Here is a 21,492-nt window from a genome sequence, read left to right on the forward strand (position 1 = left end):
ATGCCATGCAGAATGTCTGAAAAAGGGAGGTACAGTGATGGTGGACTGGCTGGTGAGGTTATTTAATGTTTGCTGGAGAGAGGGTAGAGTGCCAAAGGACTGGAAGTGCCTGTATAGTTCCTCTTTACAAGGGAAAAGGGGACAAGTGTGAATGTAGTAGTTTCAGAGGGATTAGCTTGTTAAGTGTAGTTGGGAAGGCTTATGGGAGTATCTTGATTGAGAGGATTAGGAGAGGAACAGAGGGAGTAATTGGTGAAGAACAGTGTGGATTTAGGACAGGTAGAGGTTGTGTAGATCAGATCTTTGTGGTAAGACAGATATGTGAGAAAGCTATAGGAAAGGGGAAGGATGTTTTTTGGGCTTTTATGGATCTGGAAAAGGCTTATGATAGGGTAGACAGAAAGCCACTGTGGGAGGTTATGCAGATATACGGGATAGGAGGAAAGCTTCTGTGAGCTGTCAAGAGTTTTCATGAGAGTAGTAGAGCTTGTGTCAGGATTGGAAATGGAGAGAGTGAGTGGTTCGAGGTAAAGGTGGGACTTCGTCAAGGATGCGTTATGTCGCCCTGGCTGTTCAACTTATACATGGATGGGGTGGTGCGATAGGTAAATGCAAGGGTAGTGGGTCAGGGATTGGAGATGGTTAAAGAAAATGGAGAAAAGTGGGAGGTGAGCCAGCTGTTGTTTGCGGATGACACTGCGCTTGTGGCAGGATCGGAGGAGGGTTTGAGGAAGTTGGTGGCAGAGTTTGGGAGAGTATGTGATAGAAGAAAGCTAAAGATAAATGTGGGTAAAAGTAAGGTGATGAGATGTACAAGGGGTGAAAGTGGCAGTAGACTGGAAGTGAGCAGTAACCACTTCACTCCGGGCCAAAATCTCGCGGGCAGCATTAGCTGCCAGACGTACGATGTTGTGTCATAATACTCGCACCATAAAAAATAGTCACCGCTTATATCGATTGTTCTCTCTTTCACCCGTGAATTTTGATAACCATAGAAAATGTGATGAAGCCAGTTTAGAGAGTATGTCAGTTACGCAAGGACAACTACAATAAATATAATCAAGACGCCGATATGGTAGCCTCGCATATCCACTTGCTCCTCATGCCGCTTACGTAGGCGGCACCGTATGGAAGAGGTTAAGGGAGAGCGACTGGAGGAAGTGGATAGTTTTAGATACTTGGGTGCAAATGTGGCAGGAAAAGGTGGAGTGAAGGTGGAGGTAGAATGTAGATTGAGAGAAGCGAGTAAATGCCTTGGTGGATTAAAGAGTGTAATGAGGAATAGACATTTGGGAATGGATGCTAAGAGGAGACTGTATGAAGGAGTGATTGTGCCAGCAGCACTGTATGGGGCAGAAACATGGAACATAAGAGAAGAGAGAAGGAGTTTGAATGTATTTGAGATGAGGTGTCTGAGAAGTATGATGGGGGTTACTAGGCTAGATAGAGTGAGAAATGAGGAGATGAGGAGGAGAACAGGGGTGGAAAAGGGAGCTGGGAGATAGGGTTGATGAAAGAATATTAGAATGGTTTGGACACATGGAAAGAATGAGTGAAGAAAGACTAGTAAAAGAGGTATGGAAGGCAGATGTGGAGGGAGTGAACATTAGGGGACATCCTAGGATGAGGTGGATGGGGTGAAGGGGGCTTTGGGGAAGAGGGGAATGTCTGTTGAGGAAGGACGGGAGAGGACAGAAGACAGGGGTGAATGGAGAATGGTTGTATATGGATGATGTTGTGATTGCATGAGGTGGAATGGGTGGGGGGATGGGGGATGAGGTAATATATGTGAGCAAAATTTGACGCAGCCGAAGGGATTTCTCCCAATCTTCTCTTTTTATGCAATGGGGGGACGGAGAGGGGGGGTGGAGGGAGGGTGGAGGGGTGTGGAGTGTATTCAGGGATGGAATGGGTGGAAATGATTTTATGCCTTTTCCTTTTTGGCTACCTCCCTTGTAAGGGGGAAAAAGCCTTGGTATATGTATGTATGTAGGTAGGTAGTCGTGAATTAGCCATTAAACCAAATGAGCACGTGAAGACTTCAAAGGTCCCTTTGTTTTTTCTGGTACAAGATTTACAATGTACTATGACAGAGCAAATGTTTTAGCTTTAAAAACAGAATGAAAAAATAAATAAATAAATAATATTATCATCAATAAAAAAAAATAATAAAAAATAACATAATAAACATATATAGTGTAAGAATAATTGAATAAAATTAACCTGTTGCCCAAAACCTTACGAGGGCAGGGGGAGGCTATAGGTACATAATAAGCATCATGTCAAAAAATGCAATTTTACCTATGAATGACCAACTCTCACTTACCTAATGAGGTACTCTCTATCAGGAGTGTTTTCTATTGTATCAAATATATCTTTAACTGCCAATGGAATAATTCCTTGAGATTCTTGATTTCCTGTCATGGTGTAAGTCTTTCCTGTGAAAAAAAAACAAGTATTATTGACTATTTGTTTTAGGAAGGGAGAAGGCAGGAGATAGGGATGACTGAGGAGTGACTGTGTATAGATGATCTGTTATGCAAAGCAAGAAAGGAAGGGGTGGGGAATCGGGCTGCATCAAAATAGAATTCACACATACTCCCTCACCCCCAACCCACTCCCTTCATACATCACAGCATCATCCATACACAACTATTCTCCATTCACCCCTACCTTCTGTCTTCTCCCTTTCTATACAGACATTCCCCTCTTTCCCAATGCTCCTTTGATCCCATCCATCCATCTCATCCTTGGTTGCTCCCTCATGTTCACTCCCTCCACCTCTGCCTTTCATACTTACCCTACTAATCTTTCTTCACTCATTCTTTCCATGTGTCCAAACCATCCCAATACTCTTTCATCAACCCTTCTCCCAAATCCCTTTTCATCCCATTCTCTTCCTGACCTCATTTCTCTCTCTATCCAGCCTATTAACCCCTACCATACTTCTTAGGCATTTCATCTCAAACACATTTAAACTCTGCCTCCCTTGTGTACCATATTTCTGCCCTATACAGTGCTGTCAGCAAAATCACCCCTTCATACAATCTTCTCTTAGCATTCATCCAATTTTGTTGGAAAAGGGTATTAAAGCAACCAGGTGGGGTTAGAACAGTGGTTCTTAACCTTTTTCAGTGCCCGTACCCTTTGATATTTCAGAAAAATTTCCTTGTACCCCCGTCTAATACAAATGCAGTGCAAACATATGAAAAGGATTAGTGATACAAACCTTCCTTTGCTTTCTCATTGTTCATATACAGTACCATTGCACTGGCTATCATGTCTCGTACCCCAACCCAATACAAATACAATGCAAACACACGAAAATGATTAGTGATACAAACTTTCCTTTGCTTTCTCAGTGTAAATATACAGTACTGTTGCACTGGGTATCATGTCTCGTACCGCCAGGTTTCAGGTTTCGTACCCCTTGGGGGTACCTGAGGTGCAACATTTTTGTCAATGATAAATTTGATGAGGGGATATCATCAGGTCCCTCTTACAAGCAGAGTTACCAAGATATCTGCTTTTGTTACCCCACAAAGGCACTTTCAATACAAAATGACCCCGTTTGGAATGAAAAATAGTGGAGCGTCTTTTCGGTGCCTTGTAAATTGGCTAGTCGATGATGTGGTTGTGTTTACTGATCCATGGAATAATCTCATAAATAGGTTGAAAGGTTTACTGAACAGACTGAAACAGGCCCAACTTATTGTAAACCTGAAGAAGAGTTCCTCTGGGAAGAGCACCAATCTAGGACATCAAGTCAGCCAGAATTGCATCACACCGTTAGAAGCCAGGGTGAAGGATATCATGGAATACAAGGTCCTGAAGAAGAAGACGAAGAAGAGGAAGAAGAAAAAGAAAGAGGAGGAAGAAGAGGAAGAAGGAAGAAGAGGAAGAAGGAAGAAGGAAGAAGAAAGAAGAGGAAGAAGAGGAAAAAGAAGAATGCAAAAAAGAGGAAGAGGAGGAAGAGGAAGAAGAAAGAAGAGGAAGGAAAGGAAGAAGAGGATTCATGGGCATGCTTGGATTCTGTTGAAGGTACTGTCCAAACCTTGCAGTGGGCTCCCTTAACCAGCATACTCTCTTCTAGTCATTTCAGGTGGGATGAAGGCACAGATGCAGCCACTGAGGAATATAGAAAGGTTCTCTCGGACTGGGCCGTCTTGACAGCTCCAGATTATAATAAGAACTTTTATCTATTTTGTATTGCCAGTCATGTAGGGACAGGTGCTATGCTTGCTCAGGAGAAGGATGGTGTCATGAGGCCCATCTCATTCATGTCTCATGTAATGAAAGAGTATCAAAGGAAATATTCCACCATTGAAAAGGCCCTTAGCCTCATATCAGCCTTGAAGAAATTTCAAATTTTTCTTGATAAAAAAGTAATCATAGCCCTCTGACATATATCTTAAGTGGGAAAACAAAAAATGATAGATTAGCTAGATGGATGTTAGTACTCCAGGAATATGATTTAAGTATTCAGCACATCCCAGGAAAACATGTGATGCTGACGCCTTGTCACATCCTGTCACAAATGCCTTGCTTCATATACTTAAACATTTTTATCCGAGGAAGTAGGATGCGTCATGATGTGTCACGATATGACATGAAGATATGCAAGTGTAACACAGTAGCTTATGTAAGTTGTGTTAGGTAACATTAGTCTACATATCCCTGTGAGAATTATAACTACCCTTACTAGCTATCTTATGGTGCCAATACATAAATTGATGTTGAATTCGACCACTACTAGGCTATCTCAAGCTGGATAATGAGATATAGAACTATAAAATTAGGCAATTTGTGATAATTGGTCAGTTACAGGAAAGTTACAGTGGAGTAGTACACAATTGGATCAAGGGTCAATACAACAACGATGTCACAAATCACGTTTAGTTCTTAGCAAGATTTGGATAGATAGCAAATGATAAATTGTAAATTTTCTTCACACAAAAATAAAGAAGTGGAAGGACTTTGTGAGGCCAGGTAAATAGGGATACAGATTAGGCCTACAGATACAGGAAAATGGCACCTGCCATTGGCACTTGTATGTGCCCCACATATAGAAAGAGGGTCACGTGCAGTGCCATCACATCTGTGCCCTCATTCAAACCTCTTGTATCTCATAAGCCCCCCTCTGTATGTATTTTCTATTATGTACGCAAAGTAGTTATACATTGCATTTTGCCTTTATTTCATATCCAGTGTAAGAAAGAAAATCTACTGACTCAAGGCATAAAGTACGCTGGCAATTGGATAGAATTGACTGAATTGTGACCAGGTCTGATACAGCAAATAAAAAACAACACACTAGATCGTGACAAGTGTAATGAGGAGGGGGAAAAAAAGAGGAATAAATGCTAAGAGAAGATTGTATGAAGGGGTGATTGTGCCAACAGCACTGTTCAGGGCAGAAACATGGAACATTAGAGAGGAAGAGTTTAAATGCTTGAGATGAAATGCCTGAGAAGTATGGTAGGGATTACAAGGTTGGATAGAGTGAGAAACAAGGAGGTGAGGAGGAGAACAGGGGTGGAAAAGAAGATGGGAGAGAGGGTGTGATGAAAGAGTATAGGGATAGTTTGAACACATGGAAAGAATGAGTGAAGAAAGATTAGTAGAAGAGGTGTGGAAGGCTGAGGTAGATGAACATGAGGTGATAACCAAGGATGAGATGGATGGATGGGGTAAAAGGGGCATTGAAGAAGAGGGGATGTCTGTTGAGAAAGGAAGGGAGAAGGTAGAAGATAGGGGGTGAGTAGAGAATGGCTGTGTATGTATGATACTGTGTTGCATGGAAGGGAGTGGGTGGGGGACAGGGGGGTTAGGGAGTGGTTATGTGTGAATGATATTTTGACACAGCTCGAAGGGATTTCTCCCTGTCTTTAATTTTACTGCATGAGGGGACAGTGAGAGAGAGGGTTGCTGATTTAATGAAGCAGCCTTGCTGTGAATGTGCGGTGTCTTGTTGCATGAAATAGATAGGAGCAGAGTTATGCTTTTTGACTTTGGCTTCCTCCCTTGCATGAATTAGAATTTAGAATTTCTTATATCCCATTTTCTCATATGTACAGTATGAAAATATCCATATATGCTACATGAAACCAAATACTAGGGACACTTAAGACAGACAGACATAATTCAATATGAATCATATCTTCTACATAGTTCTAATACTTCTAGGATCAAAATGGTTTAACAGGCATTAAAATCTATTAACCCATTCAACTCCGATGACAAGATGTCTTGTCATTTGGTCAAATAAAACAAAAAATCATAATAAAACAACAAAATGTTTGATGATCAAACAGCACCAGAAAAATATGACGTCATCAGTCCTCCTCGAAGAGGAGGACTGATGACGTCATATTTTTCTGGTGCTGTTTGATCATCAAACATTTTGTTGTTTTATTATGATTTTTTGTTTTATTTGACCAAATGACAAGACATCTTGTCATCGGAGTTGAATGGGTTAAGAGAATAATAAAACAGAATTAAAACAAATAACTACTAAACAAAACAACTATTACCTGATGAAGTTTGTCCATATGCAAAAATAGTGCCGTTGAATCCAGAAAGGGCCGACTCAACAATGGGTTTTGTGACGCTATTGTGCACATCATCAGTGCTACTGTTTGAAGAAAAAACTTTATCTGAAAATTATAAATAGTTAATTTAGTCCTTGGTATAGATTAAAGCAAACATGAATGTAGAGCATGAGTAATGTTAAAAATACATATCATGCTTTCGGGGTCTGCGATATAATTGTTGTTCTTGTCATTCCCACCTCCCTAAGGAACGCCATGGCTGGAATAGTTTTCCCACAAATCCCTTATACATGTTGTGTTCCTGGCATGCATAAATGCGTACAAAGCAATCTTCCATAATGCTTTCTATAGTATGGAGTGAAGCGTTACATTCTGGACAGTTATCTGTGATACGGTACTCCAACCTCTTCTGGTAACTTAGAAGAGCTGGATGGTGGGTGCACTGCAGTCTGGCCAAGCAGACTCTGTCCTCTCAGGAGAGAGAGGTTATACAGGGATGGATATCAGGGGGTCTGGCATGCAGTAATGAGTTGTCTTTCAGTCTCTTGATGGAGCCGTGACAAAAATTTTCACATTGAATGAGAATCAGACAAGAAACAATGGTCTCAAACTGTCCAGAAATAGATTCAATTTGGAAGGAGGTAGAAACAAATTTGCCAACCGTGTAGTTAATGAATGGAATAAAATTCCTGCACAGGTAGCGCAATGTAGTTCAGTTCGAAGCTTTAAGAATCATTCAGATAAACACCTAAGCAAAATGCTGTAATGATTATAATTTATTTTACATTATTTGTTTTTGTTTTGTTATCATTTGTCTGTCTGATTTTCATTTATTATTAGTAATATGTCAATTTATTATTATTTATTATTTACCCGTTTGTTTATTATTTAACTATACCTATGCATTTATTTATGTATTTTATTTGTTATTCATATTATTGTAGTTTTTATCTAATGTTTTATTATAATTATTATGATTTTTGTTTTGTATCCGACCTAGATATGGACCAAAAGGTCTCCTGTCGGCATGCTCCGCCTTTGTAACATGATTATGAATAAGCTCCAGGAGGCAGGTGTCTAGTGGTTGTGGAGGAAGAAAGAAGAGTATTTGTATGTGGATATTTTGGGTGTTGTGTGGATGTTCTGACATGTAGCGTAATGGGTGGTTGTATTTGTGGAGGCTGCAGCAAGTGTTTGTGCACTTCTCATATCAAGGAGATCCTTGACTCTGAGAACTTTTGTTTCATGGTGTAGATGGTGTTGTATCTCTGCAGCCTGTAATCATCTTTAGGTCTTTGTCTGTAGGGGGTTGCAGTGTGTCTTAGTGAGGTTAGGGGCCCATGTCAGATTTGCATTCACCATCGAGTGTATATATTATTTGTATATTGCAGTTTCTTCGTTGTGTCAGAATGTTGTACCTGCTAATGAAAGTACATTGAGTCTAGATGTGCATTTTGTTTTATGTTTGTAAAGTGTTGTTTGAATGACATGGTTGTATCAAATGTCACATTAAGGATATTGTGTGTGTGTGTGTGTATTTACCAACTTGTAGTATACAGGACGGAGCAACACTCTTTGGGTCCTGTCTCCAATTCTCTAATTATTTTTATCATACCTAGCCTCATATTCACGTGCAGTTTAACTTAACCTATATACTTGATTTTCAATTATCATATTTAGATTTGAACTCGCGTATTGTTTGAGCTTGAGCTATATAATCTTCTAAGATATTCCACATATCTATGCATCTATATGGAAAACTATACTTCTCCTTCAGACATGTGGTCTTTATTTGCTCCCATGACCTCTGAAAGCCCTCCTCCCATCTTTAATCAGTGCAATCTAAAGCAAGGTTTACATGCTATGATAATTTGTAGCGATTTATTGTAATGAAAAGGTTGTTACAATTTGTCATTACGTGTAAACAGGAGATCGTAGCGATAAATCGCTACGATCTCCTGTTTACACGTAATGACAAATTGTAACAACCTTTTCATTACAATAAATCGCTACAATTTATCGTAGTGTGTAAACCTTGCTTAACCCCTTTAGTGACCTGAATACTGTTATCATACCATCTCTTCCTATTTGATCTATCTGGTTTATCTGCCAGGCTGGAGACCAATGTGTGCATGCATTTGTCTTCTGCTATCCACCTGGTGAGAAGTGTAACTGTGGATTTGGTTGGGGCTATTTTGAGTGTCTGAAGTGAACCAGGTATTGAGTGTGTCAATGTATAGCTGTAGTATTTCTGTGGTTCTGTCTGCATTACAGTGTGTGCATGAAATTGTCATGTCATCTCCATAAGAAGAGATTTGTATTTCTGGGGTGTGGGTACATCATGCATGTATAGTTTAAAGAGTGTAGGGGACAGTATAGAGCCCTGGGGTACTCCATTCCCAAAGTTTCTGTATATGGAATACATACATACATATACCAAGGCTTTTTCCCCTTTCCAAGGGAGGTAGCCAAAAAGGAAAAGGCATAAAATCATTCCCACCCACCCCATCCCCAAATACACTCCACACCCCTCCACCCTCCCTCTTATCTTAGCACCTCCTGGATGACGGGTCATCCCTGCACCTTGTCCACTGCCCTGGGTCAGAAGCAGTGTCGCGGGCTGCATCAAATTTTGCTCACACATACTACCTCACCCCCCACCCATTCCACCTCATGCATCATAACATCATCCATATACAACCATTCTCCATTCACCCCTGTCTTCTGTCCTCTCCCGTCCTTCCTCAACAGACATTCCCCTCTTCCCCAAAGCCCCCTTCACCCCCATCCATCCACCTCATCCTAGGACGTCCCCTCATGTTCACTCCCTCCACATCTGCCTTCCATACCTCTTTTACTAGTCTTTCTTCACTCATTCTTTCCATGTGTCCAAACCATCCTAATACTCTTTCATCAACCCTGAGTTTCACCGAGTGATTCCATACCAGAGCTAGAGTCCAAATCAGAATAATGAGCAGACTGCCCTTCAGATACTTATACAACACATAGTGGATGCTCTATATACTACAAATGATTCTAATAAAGCCAGGGAATATGTTAAAGGCATTTCACTTTCCCTCGTCAATTCCATCACTGCTCTATATACTACAAATGATTCTAATAAAGCCAGGGAATATGTTAAAGGCGTTTCACTTTCCCTCGTCAATTCCATCACTGGAAAGAACAAGCGCCAGCCCTAAGCTCCAATCAACAAGTAAGGTTGTCTGTCAGGTAGGGCATCCAAAACAGATAATTTTGCTCTAAAGACTGAATGCTCAACAAAGAAGTGGTCCTTTGGCCCTGGTAGAAGATGTGATCACTAGGCGGAATATGTCTCCTGACATGAGTGGGAGGACTGTTAGGGGTGTGCAAATTAAATGTGGGAATATTGTGAGGAAAGGGCATGTGTATGCCGGCTGGCTGGGAGCATAGACATAAGGTTCCTTTTAGCTAAATGTTTGAAGACAACAAGAATTAAGTGTACAAGACAGTATCACACCCAAACAGGTTCACAGAGTTTCCAACACCGTGGTGACCCCCTCTTGCATCACATGGCCTCCTGGCAGACAAACCAAGTATATATATATATATATATATATATATATATATATATATATATATATATATATATATATATATAAAAATATCCCCATATGGATTAATAATTACCGTATACATAAGGGGATCCAAGCTTCTTCCTGGAACTTGGGTCAATTTGCACTATGGAGTTTTTAATTTCATCCACTTCCCAATGTATCTTGTTTTTGTCTGACTCTTCTCTAGTAATGAGAGGACGGACTCTAACAGCTACAATGATGTTGTCCGACATCTTGTTTTAAAACTGGTCACAAGCCATTCTGCAAAAAGCACAGGAAAAAAAATGCATTAGTCATTTGTTCAAACCAAATATCTATGTCTGGAAACTGATACAAACCTTTGACATTTGTGGGGGTTCTGGGACACAGACCACATCCAAATGTGGAACTTCTGCTAAGAAATAACCACTGAGAGGCACTTAAATCAATTTCAGCACCTCTAAATTGGAGTGAGGAACAGCAGAGTGAGAACAGGACCACCTGCAGTGGTGGATGACTGGAGCATGACGAGAACCACAGCAGATGAGGACAGGGTAGTGGAGAATGGGACACAGACAACAAATAACCAAAAATTTCCTGTTGCCATGCAGAGGAACAAATTGACGCTGTAAGAGCCTATGAATATTGGTCACATCCCCAAGAATGTGGACTATCTGTGAAAAAAGGAGAGAGGGAGATAGAATATGTGAATCTGTGAATTATGGAACCTGCAAATGTTTGGGGCCATCTGTATGCCACTGGCTAGTATGAAGAGAACAGATGTGAGTTTTCATATCTCCTTGTATGGAAAATGTACAAGCTCTTGGGCTCAATCAGGAGACTAAAATTGATAAAGAAATACTTCCTAGTGGAAGTGAGTATTGATGATATTGTACATCACAAACTCCCCCTTATCAGAGGGCTAGGATGGCCCTCACAGAGGACTTTGTAGTGTGGAATTTAATGAACCACTATACCCTTGGTTCAATTTTGCCAGTGGCAGGATTCAAATTGCCATCCCCTTGACCTTTTCCCCAAGTTACAACGCCCTGACCCACTCAGCCAGCAGGTTAGGGCGTCATTGATGGGCTCTGAATATCTGCAAGTGAAAGCAAATTCAAATTTCTATGGTATGGCAGCAGCAAAACCATCAAAGAGCACACCAGTTACAGCACCACCAATGGACACACAAAAGTCAAAAGCAGCCTCCAAGACTTGGGCACAACATTCACCATTGAAGCCAGATTCAGTCCATATGTACACAAAATAGTGGAATCTGCAAAGCAAAGGTCTGGCTGGATTCGTAGAACTTTCAGCACACCAGGGAAGAGGAGTGCCTGATGAATATGGAAGAGCTTGGTGCTGCCTAAACTTGAATGCTGCTGCCAGCTGTGGAGAGATAGAAGAGCTAGAGGCTGTGCAGAGGAGCTTCACAAGCAAGATCGTCTAAGTGGCAAAAATTATGGGGAACAACTGCAGCACCTCAAGCTCTATTCTCTCCAAAGAAGGAGGGAATGGTATCAAATCATATACACCTGGAATATCTGGTACCAAATATTGGCCTTTAATTAAGCTCAAGCAAGACAAGAGGGAAGCCATGCAGCAGCATGGCTTCCCTCTTGTCTTGCTTTTTTTGTTTTGCTGTCAGGTCTTTAATATGAGATTCACCATGGTCTTGGATCACATGTTGGACTCATGATCAACAGCTATTACCCTCCCAGACAAGAGCACAGAGCTCATATATGACTGCTCTATGGATAATGCTATGACCTTATACAAACACACACACCTAACTCCCCACCCATTACATTTGGAGTAATGGCACAGTGATACTTAAATTACTTCAACACTGAGCAGGATTCGAATTCGGACTGCTGGAGTTGTGGTTGTGAACACTAACACTGTGCCCTCGAGGTGTATAGACTTAGGGTCAAACAAGTATCAAATGCAAGGCCTGAATTCTAGGTTTCCTTTCCTATCCCATAGAGGGATTTGGCCATTTAATTTTACTATAGTGTATTTTTCTTTTTCTTCTTATTCACGATAGTTTCACTAAACGTAAAATCCATGGCCCCACAGCGGCTGGCACTAATCCTTTGGCCCTTACACATTATCCTGGGAAGAATCTTTGTACTGCTGTCTGTGTTGTATTGATGCGAGATGTTTTCTATGTCATGACTAGTGAGCTCAAAGTGGTAAAAGGAGACCAGTCACCTAGTGTCAGACCTCTAGGTGTAAAAAATAAAATAAAATAATAATAATACAGTTGAAACTGATAGAGATAGACCTTGGGTCCTTTCTGGACATTAAGTGTCAGCCTCTTAGGGCTACACCCCATAACCGAGATGAGGGGCTACACTAACACACTAACACTTACAGGTTTTGAAAATGGTACTTATAATGGGGAGCTACACTATATATTTTGAAGGACCATCATCCCTCATATGTGAGCTGTAATTTTACATTATCAGCTGAGAACCGAACCCGGAACAGTCAAGAGTTTCTTATTGTACCTCATGCAGGTCCCTTCACCAAAAAGTTTTCACTTCACAGGTGCTCAACTATGGAACTCACTACCTGTGTCCATTAAGAAGTCAAATAGCAAGGTTACCTTCAAGAAAAAGTCAAGGGTTACTATATGTCTCAGCTATGGACAGAGAACAGACTTGATTTTGTGTACTACTAGCTTAGTGAGGGATACCTGATTCCATGAGTAATACCATCCAAATCTGTGTTCATTCATAACTGTTCTGACCTTCCCCCCTTTTTTTTTGTTCTTCAGAAGTTTAGTTTAGTATAACTATAACAATGATTGATGTTTACAAATTGGTTTCCACCTCTGTTTTGCCAGTCATAATATGGCTCAGGTAGGGTCCGAGAACAGTTATGATCTGATGGGTCTCACTAATTGCCGAACAAACCGAACAAAACCGATAAAAGCCGAACATACCAACAAAACCCAAACAAGGACGGTTTTTGCTCAAATGCACACCTATATATATATGGTTGCATTATTCGAACTATTTTCTTTAAAATGCGTGATTTCCATGTAATATGATCAAAGAGAAGTTACGTTTTTATCCTCTGCAAAATTACCGAACACAGCTACGATTCGACCCAGCCCGCCGTCTATGATCACTGGTGGTATGGATCAAACTACACTCTTTTAAGTTTCTTACTATTGTGATATTAGTGTAATAGACTGCATATAGTTGAATTATTTCAACTATTTTCTTTAAAATGTGTTACGTCATACTGCAGAGGCTAAAACATAACTTCTCTTTGGTCAAATTACATGAAAATCACACATTTTTAAAGAAAATAGTTGAAATAATTCAACTATATGCAGTCTATTACACTAATAACACAACAGTAAGAAACTTAAAAGAGTGTAGTTTGATCCATACCACCAGTGATCATAGACGGCGGGCTGGACGAATCGTAGCTGTGTTCGGTAATTTTGCAGAGGATAAAAATGTAACTTCTCTTTGATCATATTACATGGAAATCACACATTTTAAAGAAAATAGTTCAAATAATGCAACCATATATATATATATATATATATATGTGTGCATTTGAGCCCGTCCTTGTTTGGGTTTTGTTGGTATGTTCGGCTTTTATCAGTTTTGTTCGGTTTGTTCGGCAATTAGTGAGACCGTGATCTGACATTTTTCCTTGTTCTCCTTGTTGTTTTACTCATTCGAGTACTGGTCCCCTGTACCCTACCCCTGATGCTTCAGGTTAAATGTACTACTCCCTAGTGCTCATACTAATTGCCCACTCCGTCCTGTGATTCAGGTTAAATGTTAGATTTATTTAATAGGTGACCCTAGCTGCAGTGTAGCATTCACTATAACTACATGTTGTTACAGATGTAGAATATTGTAGTATATCATTAAAGGTACTACTCTGATATAGTACTCACTCATACATGACCATGTTGATACAGCTGTAGAATAATGCAGTATATCATTAATGGTACTACTCTGATATAGTCACTATATCAGAGTAGTACCATTAATGATATACTGCATTATTATTAACAAAACAGTATGAGTGAGTACTATAATAGTACTCACTCATACTGTTTTGTTACAGTTTAATATTATTTTGTTGTTCCTTTGCTTATTGCAATGTTCCTTTTTGTGATGGTGCTCAAATTTTTGGTCTCAATATTCCTATGTGTACAAACATTTTAGTAATATTAGCTAAACTATAACAATGTTTATGTGTCATATGTGTTCTGACTGGTATTACTCATGATTGTCTCTGGTCCCCTTAACCCCCTACGTATGTTGTCAGTGTGACTTAGTGTAGAATAAAATCTTAAAATCTGATGAGGACCACAATGGAAATAAGCGTACATGCTTTTTGTGTTATCCTCGGCAATTCTTGTCATTATTTGCACTTCATGTACATTGATTCATTGCCAAATAAAGTCTATCTATCTACAATCATAGTAAGTTACAATGTCATACCTTGCAGTAAATCCTTTTCGCAACAAAATTAACTTTAATTTACCAAATAAAAGTATAAGGAAGAATATAAAATTAACACAATTTTGTTTGACTTCTTACAGATGATAATCTCATGGCAGATATTCCTCACAGACACCCGTGACATCAGAAAAAAAAGTGAAATGGACGTTTACAATTTATATGAACTCGTCGAAGTCCTGTCAGTTTAGGACTGTCATCAAAATAATCTTTCCGTAGATATTTCTTTAAAAATATATACCTAATCTTTGTTCAATCAATTCATAATTATCTGGATAACACAAACTCCCAGTGCATTTGCTGTTTAAGCATGAGAAATAAGTATAAACAATAATACATAACATACCACATCAAAACACACTCCCTGTTGTACTTTAAACTAACAGTCATATTCTCCGCCAATCAGAAGCGTTGTTGACAAGGATCTGAATATTCAAACCGCTGCAAACATCTCTTTCGGATTGCGGCAGGCATCATATATAAATATATATATATGGCAATATAAAAATCATATGTAATCATTACTTATATGCTGATTATGAGAAATAAGTAAAAAATAATATAATTTGATCAAGCTGCCAGAGGTGTTGAGCCTAGCCCTAGAGTAAAGATACGAATTCGTGCATTATAAGATATACATTTGAGATTATAATTACACATGGATACCCAGTTGAGCTCCTATGAATTAGTAACAACAATAATATAAATATGAAAATACAAAAAAAATCTTGCAGCAGGGTTTCGACGCTACCAAACTGAGCAGATAAACAACGTGTTCGGCAACACTGATCAAAAGTCTCAAACTGACATTACATAATTTAATTCAAAGTCGCGCTTGGGCTACGCTAATTCGTGCTGTATTTAATCCATTTTATTACGTAGTGCCGAATTGTTGCGTCAAGTGTCTTCTTACTCACCCCTGAATAAACTGTTGAGTTCCTGTGAAGTATGAATAATGAATCTTATAGATAACATAAAGAAACACCCTTTGGCAACATTTTAAAGCTACCAAACTGAACACATAAACTATATTTGGCAACACCAATCAAAATTCCTGACATTACATAATTTCATTCAAAGTCGTGCTGATTCGTGCAGTCAATTCCTATTGTTACGTGGTGCAAAAAAGTCGCGTCAAGTGTCGTCTTACTAGGAAATGACCCCAGACTAAACTTCAGCGGCGGCGCCAGGAATTTTTAATTGGGGAGGCTAAGGGTGGGGATGAGCAAGTTTTTGGGGTGGCTAATAGTACTAAATTTTAGCGTTAGCGGCAATCCGAAAGGCTTAGTCCAAGGTCCGGCATGGGGTCAAAGGGGCCGGCCTAGGGTCCTTGGGTCCAGGGGTACCGTCCTGACGGGAGCTCTGCTAGGATTATTTGTTGAGGGCTGAGGAGGGACTCGACATGTTGACGAGGGGGTGGTCTCAGAAAATAAACTCAGTTGATGATCATTCACGAACATCTGAACATGGGAGGCATATCGCGCTGTTTTGATCCCGGTAAAAAAAAAAAATGATTTTATAACCAAAAAGGCGGCGGAGTCTCTATCTTCATAAAAAAATCAATTTCATGCAAACTAATAAATCAATCCACTAATTCGTATGAAAACCTATTTGATTGCGTAGCTGTTGAGATTTTCAGTAAAACTAAAAGGAATACCGTCATAACAAGTATTTACAGAAAGCCAGGCACAAACATCAATGAGTTCACAAATATGCTTGAAGAAATCATAACTCCATTTAGAAATAAAAATCTATATCTCTGTGGTGACTTCAACATAGATTTACTTAAGTATGAGACTCATGAACAAACAAGACACTTTACAGATATGATTTTCTCTTTAGGTATATATCCTTTGATAAATAAACCAACCCGAATAACAAATACAAGTGAAACATTGATAGATAACATTTTCACCAATATTGTAAACTCCGAGATTCATAGTGGTATCTTAATAAGTGATATAAGTGACCATCTACCGGTATTCACTATCAGTCCAAAAGAAATGCACTGCATAACAAAACCCAGAATTGTACTTAAAAGTAAAATTGACGAAAAAGATATTGCAAAATTAAATCAATGCTTAAAAGAAGAAAATTGGGATCAGGTTTACGAGTCAGAAAATGCCAATCTATCATATAACGAATTTGTAAGCATTATCATGAGTAATGTAAACAAATGCTGCCCAGAGAGAGAAGTAGAAATAAAACCACGTAACGTAAACTCAAAACCATGGTTTACAAACGGTCTTAAGAACGCGTGTCGAAAGAAAAACCAACTTTACAAGAAATCAATTCAAAGCAAGTCCTTGACAGACGAAAACAAATACAAAGTGTACAAAAACAAACTTACAACAATTTTACGCAACTGTGAAAAAAAATACTATGACACACTGCTTGAAGGTTATAAAGGTAATATAAAAAAGACATGGGAAGTAATAAACAACTTAACTAGGCACAAAATTAATAACACCAATGAATTCATAGACATTATTAAAAAAGGAAAAACTAAAAAAGAAGTGGCAAACGAATTTAATGAATTTTTCTCCCATGTAGGACTTAACCTCGCGAAACAAATAAAGACAACACATCAAACTTACGAGACATTTTTGAAACACCGCATAAATAACACTATGTTTTTAAAACCCGTCACGGAAAACGAACTTATGAACACAGTAAAATCAATGCAGAACAAGAAATCACTCGATTGCACAGGAATCAATATGAACCTCATAAAACAAATTATGCCTATCATCAAAGATCATTTTCTGACAATATGCAATAAATCATTTGAACAAGGGATATTTCCAGATGCAATGAAAATAGCAAAAGTAATACCGATATTCAAATCAGCCGACAAATCAAGTTATAATAACTATAGACCAATTTCACTATTACCACAGTTTTCCAAAATTCTTGAAAAGTTATTCACAATTCGCCTTGACTCATTTCTAAAAAAAAAATGACGTCATTTACCATAGTCAATATGGATTTCAACGAAATCTTTCAACGTCTACAGCAGTAATGGAATTAATTGAAGAGATAACTAACAATATAGAACAAAAGAAAAAGACAGCCGGCATATTTATTGATCTTAAAAAGGCATTTGACACAGTAAATCATGAAATCCTAATTCGAAAGGCCGAATACTATGGGCTAAGAGGTAAAGTTAATGACTGGTTAAAAAGTTATCTAAAAAACAGGAAACAATATGTGGCCATTGAGGAAGAAAGATCACACATTCTACCAGTTACATGCGGAGTACCTCAAGGTTCAGTTCTAGGACCCAAACTATTCTTACTATACATTAATGACATTACAAATGTATCCAACCTTATGAAATTTATACTGTTCGCCGACGATACCACCATTCTATGCTCCGATACAAATTCCGACAAACTGATCAAGACAATTAATGAAGGATTATGTCAACTATCCAACTGGTTTTCAGCCAATAAGCTATCCTTAAACGTATCAAAAACTAACTACCTGCTTTTCTACAAAAATAATGAAAGTACTAAGCCGATCAAAATAAACAACGAAATTATTGAAAAAGCGTCCGTCAGTAAATTCCTAGGCGTGTATTTAGACGATCAACTTAATTGGAAACATCATATAAATCACGTGATAAATAAGATATCCAAAACTTTAGGAATTATGCATAAAATGAGAAATATCCTCAATGAAAATACCCTACGTACCATTTATTGTAGTCTACTACTACCATACTTAAACTATTGTTCAGAAATTTGGGGTAATACTTATCAAACTAATCTTCAACGCATAATTACCTCTCAAAAAAGGGCACTGCGTATAATCTGCAATGTAGGTCGTTTGGAACATACAAATAATTTATTTAAAAAACTAAATCTACTCAAATTCAATGACTTAATAAAGTACAAAACTGCCATTGTTATGCACCAAATCTACAATAAACACATGAATCAAAACATATTGAAATTTTACTCAACTTACGAAACTCGCTATGCGACTAGGCAAACAAATGACTTCTTTAAAACTCAATACAGAACAACCAAAAAAAGCCAATGCTTATCTATTATAGGTGTTAACACATGGAATAAACTGGAAAAGGATTTACCTAAGACAAAATGTTTATCATCATTCAAACGATACTTAAAAAAGTCTTTAATCTATAAGTATTAGTATATTGAACACTTCAGGTCCATTTCATGGTTGTATTCATGGAGAAACTGCCCAAGTCTGCCGCTCTTTTTTTTCTATTCCAGCAGGTCACGGTGACCCAGATCTGCGCATTAAGCAATTATCGTCCCGTCAACAATCGACCTGACCTCTCACCTCTCACCTGACCCCCACAAGTTGCGATGCTCGCTCGTGCCCCCGATTTCTACGTGAGGTCGGAGTTAGCGGACGTCGTGACGCATGTCATTGTGTGTGTGTATATATGTGTATGCATGTATGTGTGTATATATGTGTGTAGATGTGTATGTACCATACTACCATGTAACAAAAATAAATAAATAAAAATAATTTTTTTCCTTAAGGGAGAGCAACTCCCCATAAGCTTTGCTTCTCGCTCTCCCTTTTCAACTACCAATTTTGTAAAAAAAAAAATGTATATATGTATGTCTAATTGTATTTAATATTGTTGAATAAACCTATAATAATAATAATAATAATAATAATAATACTTATCTATTGTTCGAGTGAGGTATATCGAGTTTCCAAACCCACTGCTGGAGGTCTATTATTATCACTTCACCGAGCTGCTATTCAACTTAGGTTGCAAAAAATTACACGGTACTTTGGGCAGGATTGTAATCAAAACCTCTACATGCTCTGCATGCTCTGACTAGGGTTTCTTGAACTGGATTAAATGTCTATGGACAGGGTATTATTGTCTGTCAATCATCAAATTCTGTAATTGGGCAAGGAAGTAAACCAAGTGTGTATTTTTACCGTGACCAATTCATCATGCAGTACATGCCATAGGAAATTCAGGGCCAATGTGGTAATTCAAAAGCTTCTTATATAGTATAAGTATTGTGGGTCCTGGCATCTAATCACCCTTTTAACCCATGTAGCATATACGTCTGTGTAAATTGCTTCATGAAACATTACTTGAAGTAGGATATATTTCTTCAATTGTCGAATAAACAAAATTTGAAATAAAAACAAAAACAAAAAGGTTTTACGGTTTGTAAAACATTTATATGAATGAAAATGAAATTCATATATAGCTGAACAAACACATTAGAAACATAAGCACTTCCCTAGAAACTATTTACATATTCCGATAACAAAAATGTAATCCTCTTGCTAAACTTAATTGCAAGTTGTTCCTAGAATAGTTTTAAAACCAGATAGAACATGTTTTCTTCATTCAATGTCCTTCATATGAAAAAGGCTGTAAATCCTTGATGTTTTGACATTTCATGAATTTCAACCATAAACAGATAAAGTTAAAAAAAGAGAAACTCACGATGATATATCTCAGGAAATACATCGTTCCACCTACTTTAAAATGATACGCCTATTCCTATGGTTGGCACCAAATGCATCTATAATATATCCCTGTCTAACATCTTTGCTCTTTGGGAATTGATGTATACTCCAATATTAATGGTACGTATGTCACCGCTACTGTTACGCAAGTAGGTTTTCAGTTGCTTTAGGCACGAAAAGCTTCTTTCACATGATGCTGAGTTAACTGGAAGAGTAACACTAATACGCACAAGCTTATACAAATCTGTGAATGCATCTTGGTACGGTTGGAGCATGATGGCAAGTTGCATAGATGTGTCCACTTCCATTCCCTGCTCCTGCTTTCCGGCAATCAACCTTCTTGGTTGGTGCAGCTGTACGAATAGATCTTTGTCCTCCACCCCGTAATTTGCAGCCATTCCTGATAGCTTTTTCTTGTTCAAAAAGGTTGGATGATTGGGGTTGAGGGTAGATACTCCAATAAGTACCTGACATGCATCGCCGGAAAACCTTCTTCTCAACTCACTGAGAAACTTGTCTATCACGGAGTAGTAAATCCGTCTCTTGGTAACATCGGAGTCATTCGAATCATCATCTTGTCCTATGCCGGATGTTATGACAAACTCATCCAAGTATCGTGGGGCTGCCCTTTGCCTCTGACGTGCAAGTTGTCTGCGAATCCCTACAGTCTGGCACAATTCTTCAGCATGATTTCGTAGTTGCTCCCAGCTCTCTTCGTTTCTCATCTCTGTGAGACTAGACATCACTGCTTCAACCAAATCAACTGCTGAGGCAAGCTGGAGATCGGGGGACTGGAGTTGATCTGACAAGGTTTTCGTCAAATGCAGCAAACTCTCCATGAAGATGATGAACACCAGATTCGTCACAAAAAGGTGATCCAGAAGGGCAGTGAGTGACCTTGCTCCACTGGACCTGTCCACATTTTCCCCTCCCATTAAATGTTTTAGGGTTGCAACCAGGGAAAAAAATACTTTTTTTTTTCAGAGCCATTTTTTTTTTCACCAGAGCTATTTTTTTAATTACCAGAGCCATTTTTGATACTTCCAGAGCCATGTTTTTGCAGGTTCGATTTCCTTCAAACTATTGGAAGGCTAACTCATTACTCATGTGCATGAAAAATATATATTTTTTTTTAACAAATCAGCCTTTAATTTTAGGGGGAGGGGGAGGGGTGGGGGAAGAATAAGATACATGCAAATTTACAGGTTATTATTGTAATGTATTGATACAAACATGTCAAATTAGTTAATGGATTTCAATATGATGCAAATTACTGAGTTTCCTTGTTAAGTTGTATAAGATCCACTTGCAAAGTCTCGTAGAATAAAACTAGTAGTTTCTGACTTTCTGCTGCTCTTCATAGTACTATGCAGGTCTTCTATGGTA

At 38.6% G+C, this 21,492-nt stretch overlaps 1 protein-coding gene across 1 annotated transcript in view; it reads right to left on the reverse strand.

Moving 5' to 3' along the window:
- LOC143030935 (uncharacterized) overlaps nucleotides 1–15,022 on the reverse strand; it is a 138,708-nt gene extending 123,686 nt beyond the window's left edge. The window contains exons 1-4 of the mRNA XM_076194215.1: nucleotides 14,972–15,022; nucleotides 10,221–10,408; nucleotides 6,534–6,656; nucleotides 2,327–2,438 (exon numbers count right to left, since the gene is read on the reverse strand). Coding sequence (XP_076050330.1) covers nucleotides 2,327–2,438; nucleotides 6,534–6,656; nucleotides 10,221–10,380 — 395 coding nt within the window. The 5' untranslated portion in view covers nucleotides 10,381–10,408; nucleotides 14,972–15,022. The remainder of the gene's footprint in view (nucleotides 1–2,326; nucleotides 2,439–6,533; nucleotides 6,657–10,220; nucleotides 10,409–14,971) is intronic.
- Between the last annotated feature and the right edge of the window lie 6,470 nt (nucleotides 15,023–21,492).

Source organism: Oratosquilla oratoria, chromosome 12 (assembly GCF_046742065.1).
Source record: "Oratosquilla oratoria isolate Oo_2021 chromosome 12, ASM4674206v1, whole genome shotgun sequence".
Lineage (NCBI taxonomy): Eukaryota > Metazoa > Arthropoda > Malacostraca > Stomatopoda > Squillidae > Oratosquilla > Oratosquilla oratoria.